The sequence below is a fragment of the Nyctibius grandis genome, chromosome 4, assembly GCF_013368605.1.
Source record: "Nyctibius grandis isolate bNycGra1 chromosome 4, bNycGra1.pri, whole genome shotgun sequence".
In the NCBI taxonomy this organism is placed as follows: Eukaryota; Metazoa; Chordata; class Aves; order Nyctibiiformes; family Nyctibiidae; genus Nyctibius; species Nyctibius grandis.
The window spans coordinates 66375226-66390858 of NC_090661.1; the positions used below are offsets into that span (position 1 = coordinate 66375226).

A 15633-nucleotide genomic window follows, 5' to 3' on the forward strand; every position below is an offset into this window, starting at 1 on the left:
CCATAGATAATAAATCTGTATGCCTAGAAAGATTAAAGGAAATATTTGCAATTTGATTAAACAAACTGTGGGGAATAAAATGAACTCTGTTGGGACTGGATTTGCAAAACTGAATAAAAAATGCAAAGAAAACAGCTTTGCAAAGTCAACTCCAATTAATAGTTCAGTATAAAATTAATGTACCATACTGCAGAGGCTTGGGAACAAGCAGGCTGGAGAGCCTAAAAAGATGTGCAAATAAATCTGTAATAATAATAATAATAAATCTGTAAAGCCTTTGACACGGTCTCCCACAACATCCTTCTCTCTAAATTGGAGAGATATGGATTTCATAGGTGGACTGTTCAGTGAATGAGGAATAGGTTGGATGGTCACATCCAGAGGGTAGTGGTCAATGGCTCAGTGTCCAGGTGGAGATCAGTGACAAGTGGTGTCCCTCAGGGGTCCGTGTTTGGACCAGTACTGTTTAATATCTTCATCAATGACATAGTGGGATCGAGTGCACTCTCAGCAAGTTTGCCAACGACACCAAGCTGAGTGGTGCGATTGACACACCTGAGGGATGGGATGCCATCCAGAGGGACTGGACAACCTTGAGAAGTGGGCCCATGTGAACCTCATGAGATTCAACAAGGCCAAGTGCAAGGTTCTGCACATGGGTCGGGGCAACCCCGAGTATCAATACGGGCTGGGGGATGAAGGGATTGAGGGCAGCCTTGTGGAGAAGGACTTGGGTGTACTGGTGGATGAAAAGCTGGACATGAGCCGGCAATGTGTGCTCGCAGCCCAGAGAGCCAACCATATCCTGGGCTGCATCAAAAGCAGCATCGCCAGCAGGTCGATGCAGTTCATTCTGCCCCTCTACTCCACTCTTGTGAGACCCCACCTGGAGTACTGCGTTCAGCTCTGGAGCCCTCAGCACAGGAAAGACATAGACCTGTTGGAGCAGGTCCAGAGGAGGGCCACAAAAATTATCAGAGGGATGGAACATCTCTCCTATGAAGAAAGGCTGAGAGTTGGGGCTGTTCAGCTGGAGAAGAGAAGGCTCCGGGGAGACCTTATTGTGGCCTTTCAGTACTTAAAGGGGGCCTATAAGAAAGATGGGGACAAACTCTTTAGCAGGGCCTGTTGCAATAGGACAAGGTGTAATGGTTTAAAATTAAAAGAGGGTAGATTTAGACTAGATGTAAGGAAGAAATTTTTTACAATGAGGGTGGTGAAACACTGGAACAGATGGGCCAGAGAGGTGGTAGATGTCCCATCCCTGGAAACATTCAAGGTCAGGTTGGACAAGGCTCTGAGCAATCTGATCTAGTTGAAGAAGTCCCTGCTTACTGCAGGGGGGTTCAACTAAATGACCTTTAAAGGTCCCTTCCAACCCAAACTATTCTATGATTCTATGATTTTAAATGGATTGCTGAATTCATTTTTGTTGGGTTTGAAGACTTCACCCTGCAAGGCTTACAACAGTTCTTACTCACAGAAGTAGTCAGGGGTAGGAACAACTGAACGTGAATGCTACCTGCAGGTATTAGTAGCACTAGCTGGCTTAGGTCGTTAATGCAGAGAGACCAAAAAACCTGAAAATACTGTCGAACTCCCTCTTCCATGTACAATCCCTGTTCTGTGTATAATTCTGGATGTCATTGCCCCTAACAAAGGAAGTTAATAGCATACATGCCCAGCTATTAGTGCCTCGTAACAGCTGAGAAGCAACTGAGGATGCTTCATGTATTGGCAAAGTAAGTGAGTGGGGAGACTCTGCAGTAATTCCTTCAGCTATTGGCATATGAACAAAAACATCGAAGGCATCAAGATCACTTAAATTAAACTATTGCATTTGTAGCTGATCTCACTGTTCAGTGTCATTAAGGGCGCATGCAATGATGTGATACTGGGACTGTCAAACTGGAGGATTGAATGTGTGTTTTAGAAATTAATGCTTACTCTTGCTGCTAAAGAGTTAGTGTTCAAGAGACATCCCATAACTGTTATAAGTGTTGGGTCACATCTTGATATTTTTATTCTGTCAAATCTCTCATTTATTTTCACTGGACTTTTAGGGTTGGCTTAGTCACTCCTGGATAAAATGCAGGAAAGAACAGCTGTGCTTGCATTTGCCCTGCTCTGGGAAATAGTCAATCCTGCTTCTAGTAGAAAGATGATAAAATCTTCCTAATTCTTGGGACCTAAGCCATGATACTAGTGTAAACCTAAAAAATTTAAGAAACAATTCAATTTTGCCCAGATTTTTTTTATTGTTTACCTTGTAGTTGCATCTAAGTGCAGCTTTTCTCCCTTGTGCTGCAGGTCTTTTTTCTGCTTAATACTGAAATTAGGGTTTCTGGTTTGCTCTATGAATTCCACCACAGAAGCGATTGTGAAAAGGACAGATGAAATTCAGTGTCAGTGCATTCAAATTAATACCCGTAGGCAAAAATTAGCTAGCTATACCTATACAATAATGGTTTCCAAATTAGAAGTTACCACTCAGAAAAGACATCTGACTGATACTGCAGATAGTTCCTTGAAAATATCAGTGCAATATTCAGTACCAGTCAAAAAAAGGCAAATAGGATTTCTAGGCAAGTAATTGAAATTAGCATCGTTGCACCACACTGCACTGTTCTACAACAAGATTTTGTAAGATTAAAAAGGGTGTCTAAAAGGTGACGAGAGTTAAACATCGAATGACTTTCTCAGAAGGAGAGATCAAGTAGATGAGGGCTCTTCATGACTGGGAAAACACAGTGGGGGAAGGCTTACAAAAATCAAGAGTGGTACACAGGAGGTGAAGAGGGGCAATTAATCGCTCCCAAGGGGAGCTGGGGTGGGCAATGTAAAGGCTGGGGCATACAGATTTGCAGAATAGCACAACAAAATACTTTGCCACATAACGTTTTGGTGATGAAAAAGTAGAAGTGGATTTGTGGAAAGGAATTAGGTATTATTGGTGGAGATGTCTGGTCGGTGGCTAATACCATGGTCTGGATGCAATGGGCAGTTTAGAAAGCTCCTGGGCTCTGGGTTCATGGAAATCTGCAAGGAGTAGCCCAGGGCAGGAGATGCCCTATGCACCCACTTTCTTGTACTCTTATCATAAGTATCCAGAAGGGGCTGCAGTCAGAGGAAGGATTTTGGCTTAGATAGGCACTTGGTGTGATGCTGCATGTCCCTTCTGTCTCTGTACACATCTCTGTGGGCAGTACACATCACAAGCATCTTCCAGACGATGCCTGGAGCTTTACAGCAAGAACACCATCATCCCGAAGAGAGTAACTTCATTGCAGCATCCCAGAGCAGAATAAATGGGTTTTAGTGACACAGGACATTTAAAAATGCTATGAAACAACCACAAAATAGTCAAAGGAAAGTGATAAAATACACTCAATTATTCTCCTCAGATACTCTCCAGACGTCAGTGTAATTTCATTGACTTCAGTGAAATTAGTGTTAATGTAGGAATGGAAATGCAGCAAATCTAATTCCAGAATCTCCTTCCTGGAATAGTGAGCAAGAAAACAGAGGTAATCAGATAGAAACAAGTGCTGATCAGAAGGAGTTGGGCAGGGAGGAGGAGAGCTCCAGGAGCTGCTGCCAGGAAATAAAGACACTTTTTCAGTCTCACATAGTCATGGATGCTCAGAGGCTGAAATGAAACGCCAGACTTTGTTTGTTTGAGTTTGCCAATATATGAAACCTTTTGTTGTTCTGTTGAGTATTCTCAAACCCCTTCTACCAGGACAGCATCAATGGCTAGTAATATTTCCAGCAATGTTGTTGTGCTTGGTATTATGGGGAAGGGAGCACTGGAGAGCTGTGGGACAGGTGTAAAGAGGTGAAGTTAATGTACTTGATATAGTATTTAGACAGCTCTTGTTTCATCTGAAAATAGATCTGTTTGTAACCTTTGGAGTACTGATGTTCAGTTCAACATATATATTACTGTCTGGCTTTGTGCTCCTCTGATAGAAAATATGAAAATATATTTATGGTGTTGCCTGCCATTTTGCCATGCTCTTCAGCAGAACGGTTTGTGGCACTTGCAAAGGTGAATGTGGAGAGCATCTTCCTAGGACCATAGATGTTCTCTCAAGTGCCATAAAACTACTCAAATATACTGGGATTCAAATTGACATGGTGTAGGAGAAGAAACCCTCTCACTAAGTGTATTCACTCCAATATCTTCCCGAAAGACCCTTCTCCACTGGTGAGAAGTGGCTTTGGAGTGGTGGTGACACCAAAGCCACAGACCTGTGCCTGAAACATGGTTCCACCGACATGTCAGGGCTGATGGGGGTGGATATATTCTGAATACATAATGGGTTAATTGGTAACACTGAATGTTGAATTAAGAGGCCAACTTTTTTCCTCCCCCCTCCTCCTGTAAGGATGCAGCACAGAGTATAAAAGTGGGAAATGTGCTCGTTTTTGCAGTTTGGTTTCACTTGGCTGTTGACTGTTTTACAAGACAACCACCAAGGAAGCTCTGAAGAAGCTGTCAGGCTCAGTGACAGCTCAGCATCTGCCACAGCTAAATCAGTGCTGCGATGAAGGACAGGTTCCCAAAGTGGATAATCAAAGCAGAGTAAAGTTAATTCACCTTGAAAGCCCGAAAATATTAGTGTGAAATTTTTTAGACAAACGCAGCATTATTCTAGCAAAACATGAGAGGTGCTGAGGTCCAGCTCTGAGCAGCAGCCTGCCCAAGCGTTGCCTTAGTGGGAGAGGGGAGCAGGCTTCACACCACTCGTGGGCACAGATACTTTGATAAAATGCAAACCTGGTGCTAATAAATTAGGCAAAAAGGGATTCACGTTGGCCCTGATTGCTAGCAGTGCGCTAGGAACTCATGGTTTGCGTTTTGTGGAAAATGTTCCATTATAATATAAATCGGGGGGGGGGGGGGGTGTGAAGATAATGAATGTTCCATTTTCTTCTTAGGCTGTTAAGACCTTTTTTTTTATCAAAATGGGATTTTCTTCCATTGTTCAGGTTTCAAAGATTTAAAGTCAAAAAACTGGAGGAAAAATGTTTTGCTATGAATTATTTAAGCTTTATAAAACCTGGAGGTGAATTGTTTCAACTTTTTGTGGAAGTCTATTTTTTTCCATTGGTTTTAGTGCAAACACTTCAGGGAAGGCAAATTTAATTTGAGATAGACTGTCAGCATCACATAGAAAAATTTGGATACAAAATTTTGCTCAGCTCTGCCCAGAAATGCTGAATTTGCAGGACTGAGAATTAGAGGGAGGGTGCTTCTGTAGATGACTTTGATGAAACATTATTGTTGAGTTCAATTAAGCCAGTTTTGTGGTCATTTTACAAAGCAGAATTATTCTGAAAATAATAGGATGCAAACATCGTCTCCAAATATGAGGTTTTTAGTATTAACAGTTAAGCACTTTATTTTGTTCCTAAAAATACCCTATAATTGCATACAAAAATCTATCCTCACACGGAGTTCAGGCTGATGAATTAAAATACAGAAAGAAGGAACTACTGAATAGAAGCAGCATTGCTTTACCTGCGCGCTCTCATGAACGTTTGCAGGCAGATACTGTGTAAGCATGCACTGTTACGCTGCCAGGTGTGTTTACCACATCTCTCAAGGCTGTGCGTGGCCAGTGTTTGACAGCTGGAATCATTTTCTAATTGTCCCAACTCCATTCCTATTAATTGTGCTGAGATAAAATTGAATGTTTAATTAAATGAATAAGCAAAGTTAGATTTGAAAGGAGTAGAAAGAAGGAGCAAATTAGAAGACTGAAAGGAAAATTAGCAGCTGCAGAAAGTCTGAGCCCACTCGTATTGTATGTTCACCTTTACACTTACATACAAGTATATCTGTGTACGTACATGTATAAATGTGTATATTTGTGAGTATCTAAAACACACCAACACGCAGATTTATACAGTACAAACTTTTACATTGGCATGTGCAGAAAAAAAGAACCTAGGAGCAGAGAGCTGGAAACATCTTCTAGTACAGTCCAGTACTTTGAAGGTGTGTTTACAAATTTCCTGTTATATTTTAACAAGACAGGCAATTTCGGTGGTGTTCCTCAGTAGGTGAGTGATGTTCTGGCATCCTGCCTCCAGCAACATTGCTATCCTGGGTTCATCTTAATGTGACAAGAACTTGGTATCCCACTAAAAAATTCCCTTAAAAATACAAAAGAAAAAAATAACCCAACAACGGGAAAAAAACCCTTGCAGCTCAAATCCAGCAACAAGCTGTCAGGTTGTTTCACACGGTAATACTGACAGCTGCCAACTTTGCCCAGAGAACTGTTTTTGTGGAGATGATCCCTTTGGTTCCTGTGCTTCCATTCAATAGTGCTGGAGAGCCTTTGTGTCCTGTGCTTGTTACTGGTGACAGTTTTGACACGGTGAGGCACACAGAGGAAGGCACATGGGATGGTTTTGATCCACAGGTGTCAACGCTGGCCGGTAATAACACTAAAGACAGCCCTCTGGGAAAGCAGCTTCTTTATTTCTCTGATGGAGAAAGGAAAGAGAAAGATTTGTGTGATGGGTAGATGATTGTTTGACAGACACAATTCAGCTTTTTTTGAAATATTGGAGAGATTTGCATGGAAATGAGGCAATGTTAAAGATAATATTCTAAACAGAGAAAATGATAAACAAGGGATAGAGCAAAGTGCTTGAGGCATGGGGTTGCTGGCATTCCTGGTGAACATAATTCTCGTGAATTTCAGTCATCTTCTGCCTCTCTGCTTTCCTTTTGCACCCACTATAATTCCTTTAGGGAAGTGATTGCATTGTAATTAACATTTACCATTGTACAGGGTATTATGCAGCATGTGAAATGCTAGATGTGCCATTTGGCAAGGAGGTGATGGATTTCCGAAGAAACAGGAATGATGAAGCATTAGTATAAGAAATGGTTTAGCTGGTTTCACTGGTTAATTAGTCTCTGTGTTTGTCATACCCTTCTTATAAATGGAAACTTAAATATTCCTCTCCCAATTGTTACCACCAAAAGCTGTGACCCATTAGACCCACCTTCCACTGTGTATGAAATATGTAGAAAAAACCCTAACTCACAGCCTCTTACTCCAGAGCTCATAGGGAAAAAATTTCCAGAATTAAGGCCCCTTCACTACAAGATGTGGGTTTTTTGGGCAATGTGAGGTTTTGCCACTCAGTTAACACAGGGTAATGCTATTTGCCTGTTGTGGTGTAACTGCAGCCGTTTTTTAGGCTGTGCCTTGCCATACGATGCTTGACACCCTTGAATAATATGGTGAGGGAGAAGCAGACCCTAGCAGACCCAAGACACGTAAAGCTTTTCACATGAAAGAAAATGCAGGAAATTGCATCCAAATGCCAAGAGGAGACTGCTGAACCTGTGCAGAGCTGTGTTTCTGATGGCTGAGCACCATTTCTCAGGTGAATGAGCAAAGCAATCTAATACCATGGGGTGGCTCTGGTAGGGGATGTTGAGCAGAGAAGATGTGTGTGAACTGTGATTTCAAGCTGCTTTGCATCTGTATCGACAAACCCAGGCAGCCCTTGGCCCTCCATCCTCAGGGTGGGCAATGTGTAATTTTGTTGTCTATGCTGCTGAGTAACCTTAGCAAACTTCAGTGCATGTCCGTCGCTTCCTCGGGACTAGAAGCCAAAAACACTGATAACTACGGGCAACATGAGCCTTGATTTAAGACCGTCTCAGTAAAGTGTGGTACTGCGTTTTGCAATACCAATTTGGCCAGTCTTGGATTACATCTGTGTGCAAAAATATAGCTAGTCAGCTCATCACATTTGCATGGTGGAGAGGCATTGGAGCTTTAAAGTAAATATTTTCCATTAGCTAAGTGCTCTCAAGAAAAAAAAAGCTCCCAGTTTCACCTTTTAAAAATTAGTGACTGTACAAGTGCAGTTGAAAGCCTTTATTTTTATAAGGATTGTGGCATAAAGTATGCAAAATGCCTGACTGCCTCCAAAGCAGCTATTCCTCTCTGCTGTGCAAATAGTGTCCCCTATAAAGGGAGGAACAGTGAGTGTGCGTTCCTACACTTTACTACTGATGATCCTCTTAATTAGATAATCATTGAGTTTTCGTCAAACAAATATCCCATCAATGTGAAGAAGGATTTTACAGATTTATCATTATTATCATTATCCTCTTAATTTAGAGTTTTTATTACTACAGTATTAAGAAGATGTTGGGTCAGGAAAACAGGGGTGAATGTCAGCTGGACCCATGGAGGAGCTGTGCATCTTATGTGACTGCAGCATGGGATATAGGAATTAATGGGGGGCCACCACCTCCCTGTGTTGGCAATATGGAACATACATCTGGATGCAGGCACTGTATGTAAAGCGTATAGGCCGTGAGGATGATGGATTTAAGCTGGCCATCGTATGCATTCACCTAGACATAATTATGGCCAACTCCCCCTGATTTTGGCAGTTGGATGACGGTGAAAAGTTCAGAGTTGAAGCTCACTGCTGAATCCAGACCTTTGCCCGTTAGCTTCTCCTCTGCAAAGTGGGTGTGACAATGCATTGGTGGGGCTTATGGGAGGATAAATTTATTGGATTACGTGGCATGGGATAGTACAGTGATATGGCTGCAAGTGTAATTGGAGGAAAGATTTTTTTTTTTTACTTTGAGTACTTTTGGAAGTAAAATGTGAAAGTCGGTATGCTCTGGTGTTGATATGTCCTCCCTGTAAATGGGGGGTAATTGTATTTAGGACACTGATTGAAAACTGCTGTAAAACTGGTGTCAGCATTGTTGGGATGGGGGAGTGTATTTTAACCACACAATTTTTATTGGGGCCAATGATTCAAAATTAAATGGACCTTTTGAAGACCTGTAAAGCCGTGGGGTTGTGTTGGTGCTTTCACTAGCACAGCTGGCAGGCAGGAGTGTCGCTGCGGGGTGGAGGTGGGAGGCTGAGGCTGTGGGGCAGGACAGGAGAGGCATCAAAAAAAGTGCTGTAAGATGGTGATAAGGGAGGGGGCTTAGAAGGATTATTTTCTTCCAAGTAATTGACTTCCTTGAATAATGTTGATGGGTTTGAAGAAAGCTGGTCATGGTGAGAGCGGCAGCCTGTCACTGATGCTGCATCTCAGTGAGGCTGTTAAACTTAGGAGGTGGACCCTGCACTGTGCTGCCAGGTGTCACACTGAAGAGTGCCTGTAAACGTTTTGCGATATAATCAGGTGTATTAAGGTGAGGTGGAATGGAATACCAGAAAACTGCTCTGCTTTTAAAATAATAAATCAGATATTTGGGTACTGGACTTATATCTAATTATATTTAATATCTATATATTGGGGTTTATATTGAATCTCTCATGAATGATATAGCTTTAATAATATTGATCTGATAATCTTACAGGAATACTTGATTCCAGAAATTCATTGAGAAGTGGCAGCTAGCCTCAGCATGCAAAAATGAATATCTATATTCTTCCAGGGTCAAGGCATCACCTTCTTCTTTACAATTACAGTTTAAAGGTATATTGTATATGCTTAGATTAACAATACTTTAGCATAGAGCAGACCATAGGGAAAATTAAATCTCTTAAATCAAGCCTTCAGTTCTTAAAGGCAGATGTTCCTATCTGGACGTATTTAGCATATGGTCAGGATAATAAGAGATCTGAAATGCTTTGGGATAATTTAGGTAACTCTTGAGTCTTTTTTTTTTTTTTAGAAAATTTCTTGTTTTTAAAGAGGCATAAAGATTTATGTAACACTAGTGCTAAATCATTTGAAACTGTTTTATGTATGTACAAATATAGTAACACATTTTATATATAAAAATGTATAGCACTTAGATCCTTGTATATAATTTAGGGGAGATTTTTCAATATTGAAGGGGAAAAATAGAAATTAAAATAACAGTTGAACCACCTACCTCACCTGTAGGACTGAGAAAAAATATTTCTGCATCATTATATCAAATTGATCTCTATGAAATCTAGTGAAGACTGTTCCAGATTTACACACACAGGACAATTAATAAATGAGCATTTCATGACCATAGAAACATAACAGTAAATGTCTCGAGAAATGCGAGGCATTAAAGAGAAGGTGAATAAATGCTGTTTGACCTAACTAGCCATTTCAAGAAATTAGGTAATTTCACCTTCAGCCTCTGTAGCATTATCTCTCCTGTTTCTTGTAAATGGGAAGACTAAATTAAAACTATTGAGATGTATGTATACCTTTAGAGATTTATTTAGAGATTGTTTCAATCCTCTTACTGTCAAGAGAGGCACAGCATTTTATTTCCTTCAGAATCTTTTGCAAATGATCTTTACTGCCAGTTCCTTGTGCCAAAAATAATTAAAATACAGTAAAAGTGAAATGCCCTTGGTAGCACTCCTCTGCTTTTGGTTTTCTAGAGGTGAGGGGTAAGGTTCACACTTGGCACTTCAAAGTTTGCGCATTAAATAGGGATGCTCTGAGAAATCTTCGTTTGCTAATTACAGGCACTAAGGGTCATTGATGGAAAGCCTTAAACCTTTAAAGTCTGAGGAAGGCAAGAGCAGCGTTAGATGCTCACCAGTGTGTCCACAAGTGTGCATGTGCCTGCATGTGTGCATCTGTGCACAGGGGATCCAACGGGCTCCAGAGGTTGAGCCCAAGCTGAGACATCTCTGCCAACTGAGGAGCTGATCCAGCTCGCCTCTCTCTTCTGTCGTATTTGCAGCTAATGCAATTACCCCAGCCTAAAGTTGGGTGGGGGAGAGCAAAGGCAGGTAACTTGTGTTTTTAAGGTGGACTAACCTCTTCTCAGTAGACACTCCCAAGCAGAAGACCCTTTCCCTTTAGAAGAGTGTCACAACAGGTGTAACAAATGCAATGCAAATTATTATATTTATATGCTTATTATTTCCTTATGAGCACAAACTTGTTTTGTTGCATACCAAGATCTGCAAAACAATAAATATCTGCTTTCTTTAAATGACCCCCTTTTCTAGGTATCATATAGAGAACAGGGATGGAGAGCTGATTTACAGAGAGAGGTGGATTTTCCATGTCATATTATGAAAAATGTGCTCTCCCCCAAAAAGCAACAAACCAGTCCCAGCAGCTACCAGTGTTGGCGTAGGTAAGCACCACAAGCAGGAGGGTCTTTGAGGCGCAGCTTCAAAGCTGTGAAGATCTAAGTAGGTTCCTTTTAAATGTTTGCCAAAGGACCGCCATGCAGTAACCTGTAAGAAAAGTGGAATATTTAGATGAACTCAACCATGTGTCTTTACCATTTCCAATAGGAGGCAAAGGAAGGCTTTGATTTCCAACAGAGGGATAATGCTGGTTTTATCCGTGCAGACTCTACAGTGTGTGGGCTCGTGCATTCTGACTTAGTGAGGTACTGCTGGGTAGTGCTTCCAGCAGTTTTGCAGGCTTGATCCAATGATTTATTCTATCCTTAATTTCTCGAACAAACAATCTTTTTAAGTACAACTTTCCAGGACCCTCTATGAAGAGACACAGTACTAGAATTTCTCTCCTGACTGTGTATTTTCTACGAATTGTCTCTGCCAAAGAGTAATTTTTTTTTTCAGAGGAGGTAATATGTGCCAGTTGGTTCAGACAAGCTGTTTTCACTGTGGCATTCTTAGCTGTTTCCAACCTGGCAGGTGTCAGAGTTGAATCTCTTTTCTCCCCAACCTTACAGGGCTCTGTGTTACATTTTCAATCAGCCTGTCTTCTGTGTAGGTGTGCATGGCCAGTTGGGTTGTATGGTTGTATGCATTGCAATTGCATATGCAGTCTAGTTACAGGCTTGCATAAATTTTACTCATGCAGAAACGCAGGGTTACAGGGACATAATGACTTCTCTTTACATTTATAGTCACAGCCATTTTCAGATGCATCTGACATCAGAGGGCAAGACAAGAGGTATTCTGCACTCACATATCTGATGAGCTGAGTTCATGATACATCAGCAACTGTTATTCAGAAGGATGAGGGATGTTGCACTTAAAAGACGTGACACTTCATCATGTTTGACCCACTACAAAAGTCCAAAGAAGTGGCGAAAACTGAAAAAAAAAGAAAGAAGTCAGGTGGCATTCATCCGTCAAGACTTTTTTATAATCCACTTACTCTTATACTCTGAGTGGGTGTTGATATAGAATCATAGAATCATTTAGGTTGGAAAAGACCTTTAAGATCATCAAGTCCAACCATAAACCTAACACCTCCAAGTCCACCACTAAACCGTGTCCCTAAGTACCACATCTACTCATCTTTTAAATACCTCCAGGGATGGTGACTCTACCACTTCCCTGGGTAGCCTGGTCCAATGCTTGACAACCCTTTCGGTGAAGAAATACATATCTGAATGGGCACAGAGATAGAGAAAACCTTTCGGTAGCTAGCAGATACGATACAGCAATCAGTAAAGCAAGGAAAAAGCCTACCCATGCAAAGAGCTTTATGTCTGGACATCACATAGAGTATTAATCTGCTGTGTTTTCTAAAACTGAAACCTTGTGTTTATCTTTGCTACACATTGTGTGACCTTGTTTGATACAATAGTGTGTGTTGAGATCAAAAATCCCAATACTTTGATGAAACAATGAACATCGTATTTCTGATGAACTTCAGCATCTAATTTTTATGTGGGCATAGTAAAAGGCACTGTGAGAAACAGAAGTATAATTTTTCTGTTAGACAGGTTTTAGGAAAGTACCATGTTTCTTTAAAAATGCCACCTCTCAAATAGGGGTGATAAACAACAGTAAATGAATATGAAACAAAGTGAGTTTTCTGGAATGAGGTAGAAATGTGTTGTGTAGAGGGAAGATGTTATGCACTGAGAGATGGAAGGCATTTTTCCTTTCAGAGTGGGTTATTTCTTGCCATTTGTAGGCTGCAGTTGTTTTTCAGAAAAGCAATATGGAAATGCATAGCTACATTCTGCTATAAAGTACCTCTGAGCAAAGATTATTAAAAATGACAGGCACATTTCTGTGTATTTGGTAATGTCAAGAGCAGAAGTGCCACACATTGGTGTTATGAGATACCAGAATAATTCTGTTTTGTGCAAAATCTGTAATGCCTAATGGACGAATGTCATTTTGGGCTTGCTTGGAAGGGTAATTACATTGTGACTCAATAAGGCACCTTAAGCTTGCTGGACTTTAAGAGCGTCTTTCTATCTACCGCTGTTCAAGACAGCACTAGCAAGCTGTGCATTTAAGTTTTTGCTTAAATGCTTTGCTGAATTTAGGCTTCAGAAATTAACCGTTCTCCATCAAATAGTGTTCACTGCGTCACACTTGTAATAGTATACTGATGTTGGTGCCTTTTCAGTTGGAAAGGCTTATTTAAAACATATGATTTTCTCGAATATGGCATGTCATTCTTTGGTGTTGCACAACTCAGCTGGCTGAGTTTGACAGTAAAAGTGACATGTTTGGAAAGGGAAGAATTAAACCAGAAGAGAAGATAACTCCGGGAGTGGGTTTGAGGTAGTGCTTCCTACTCTACTGCATCCTCCTCCTGCCCCAGTGATATGTCCTCAGCAATGAGGTAAACTTGGGACTTTCTATTGTTCGCTAATCCAATTTTTCTCTCTTTGGAATCATTAGTGACTGGTATCTAGAGTTGACATGACATACCCAAGTCATCTGCTGGGGCTAGCTGTGAAATGGACTGTGAAATGCCACTCTGAATCTTTCTTGTGCACACTTTGACCATTGACACAGGACCTGATTTGTACAGATATCTCTTTGCCAGGCTTCCCAGGTTCCTTTCTTCTCCATTTCCTTTCTTCTTTGGGAGTGAGGCCATTCTCTACTCATAGCACGTGCTAGCTGCCCCAATCTTACAGGAGATCCACGTGATTCTTTGGGTAGTGCCTTCAAGGTTTACTGGCAAGCTGAAGCTACATTTGAAAGTTAGTTTGGATTAGTATAGGGTATAGAGTTAAAATACACCCACTATTTTTAAATAACTCCATGTATGGAGTGATTTGGTAAATTAATGCAGACTGAGTGGCTGTATGAGCTGTGTGGGTAAATTCAATATATAACTGTATATGTATGTGCATGAGAGTGTGTGCACAAACAGAAATTTTCAGTTTACACCTATGCATTTGCAGTAATTTGTAACCATACATAAAATTCTTTGAAGTTATCCTTGAATTATAAGTAGCATTTACTGGAGCATATATATTTATTTTTAATTATTTTGGTTTTTTTCAGCTCTTCTTTATGCAACTATTTTTGGAAACGTCACCACCATTTTCCAGCAAATGTATGCCAACACCAACCGATACCATGAGATGCTGAACAATGTGAGGGATTTCCTAAAATTATATCAAGTCCCAAAAGGCCTTAGTGAAAGAGTCATGGATTATATTGTCTCAACCTGGTCTATGTCTAAAGGAATTGACACAGAGAAGGTATGAGTACCTGAGGTAACAATTTAGATAGCAAGAGTTTGTGTCCATTGTGTGCTTTCTTAGAAACAGGACTGTGTAACAGCATATAACTTACTAACAAATTCTTAACTGCATGCTACTCTATTATTATGTTTGTGTTTGGATCAAAAAAAAAAATCATGTTTTAAAAAATGACTGTTTTGCTGCTTTGGAAATATGCCTTTATTTTGCATTATGGTAAATGTTTTCTGCTTTCCAGTCTTAGTTTGCCTAAATACTAAATAATTTTAGTGTACTTAACCATTGAAATCAATGGGAAATTGGTCTTCAAATTAATCTGAGAACGTAATTTGGTGTCTAACGTACATCAGTAGTATTCTGAAAAGTATTGACATCTGTAAGTTGCAATGAAATGAGTTTGATTGGCTTGGACCTTTTGCTGATGCCCAGGACTTCGACATATCCATCAGCGTAATTAGTATAGGATTTAATGGCAGTAGAGATTGATCTCCTTGAGCTAAAATCTCTCGACTAGAACTTAAGGCCTTTGGTAGGGAGATACAGAAAATGTGGCACTGCTGGCAGCTATTGCGGGTAGAAGTCCTACAGGACTTTAGCCCTCAGAAAGGACTGGTCATTTAAGTTTTTTCAAAAGCTGATTAAAGGAGAAGGTCATCTTCAGGGAGTGATTCATTGTGTGCCAGGACAGATCAAGTGAATTGTCCTCAGGGCCTCTCTTTCTCCATATGTGCAGTGAGTCTGTCTAGCCTTGGATATTTTAGAGAGCTGAAGTCAGATGGAAGGCTTTCCACCTGCAATACCTTGAATGTAGGCAAGATATAACAGTTTTAGGTCTAGATTTTTGGTCAGTGGAAATCGGTGATGCTCCTGTAGCTTCTGTGGACCTGATAAACATCAGCTGAGATTAGGCATTCAAGCTGCACTTGCCATGAAGATTTCCTTCCTAAGAACTTAAAAGGCAAGTGTCCGAGGGAGGGTAAGGAAGCATCATGACAGATTAGTATCTTAAAATGTCTAGTGCTTGCGGAGCTTTGAAGTTCTTGCTTCGGTTGAATCTATTGCATAATATGGAATGATGATGCAGCTTGTTCAGGTACGCCAAGATGAAGTCTCTACATTGAAAAATTCAGTTTTACACCATGTTGATGCAACAGCAGTTATCGTATTAATCATCTGCTGTGAAATTTGGTTTACCATACAAATACAACTATTTTAAGTAACAAGGATTT

At 40.5% G+C, this 15633-nt stretch overlaps 1 protein-coding gene across 1 annotated transcript in view; it reads left to right on the top strand.

Moving 5' to 3' along the window:
- The window catches only part of KCNH5 (potassium voltage-gated channel subfamily H member 5), a 157920-nt gene that overhangs the window by 88564 nt on the left and 53723 nt on the right, over positions 1-15633 (top strand). The window contains exon 8 of the mRNA XM_068399126.1: positions 14205-14404. Within this exon, the coding sequence (XP_068255227.1) occupies positions 14205-14404 (200 nt within the window). The remainder of the gene's footprint in view (positions 1-14204; positions 14405-15633) is intronic.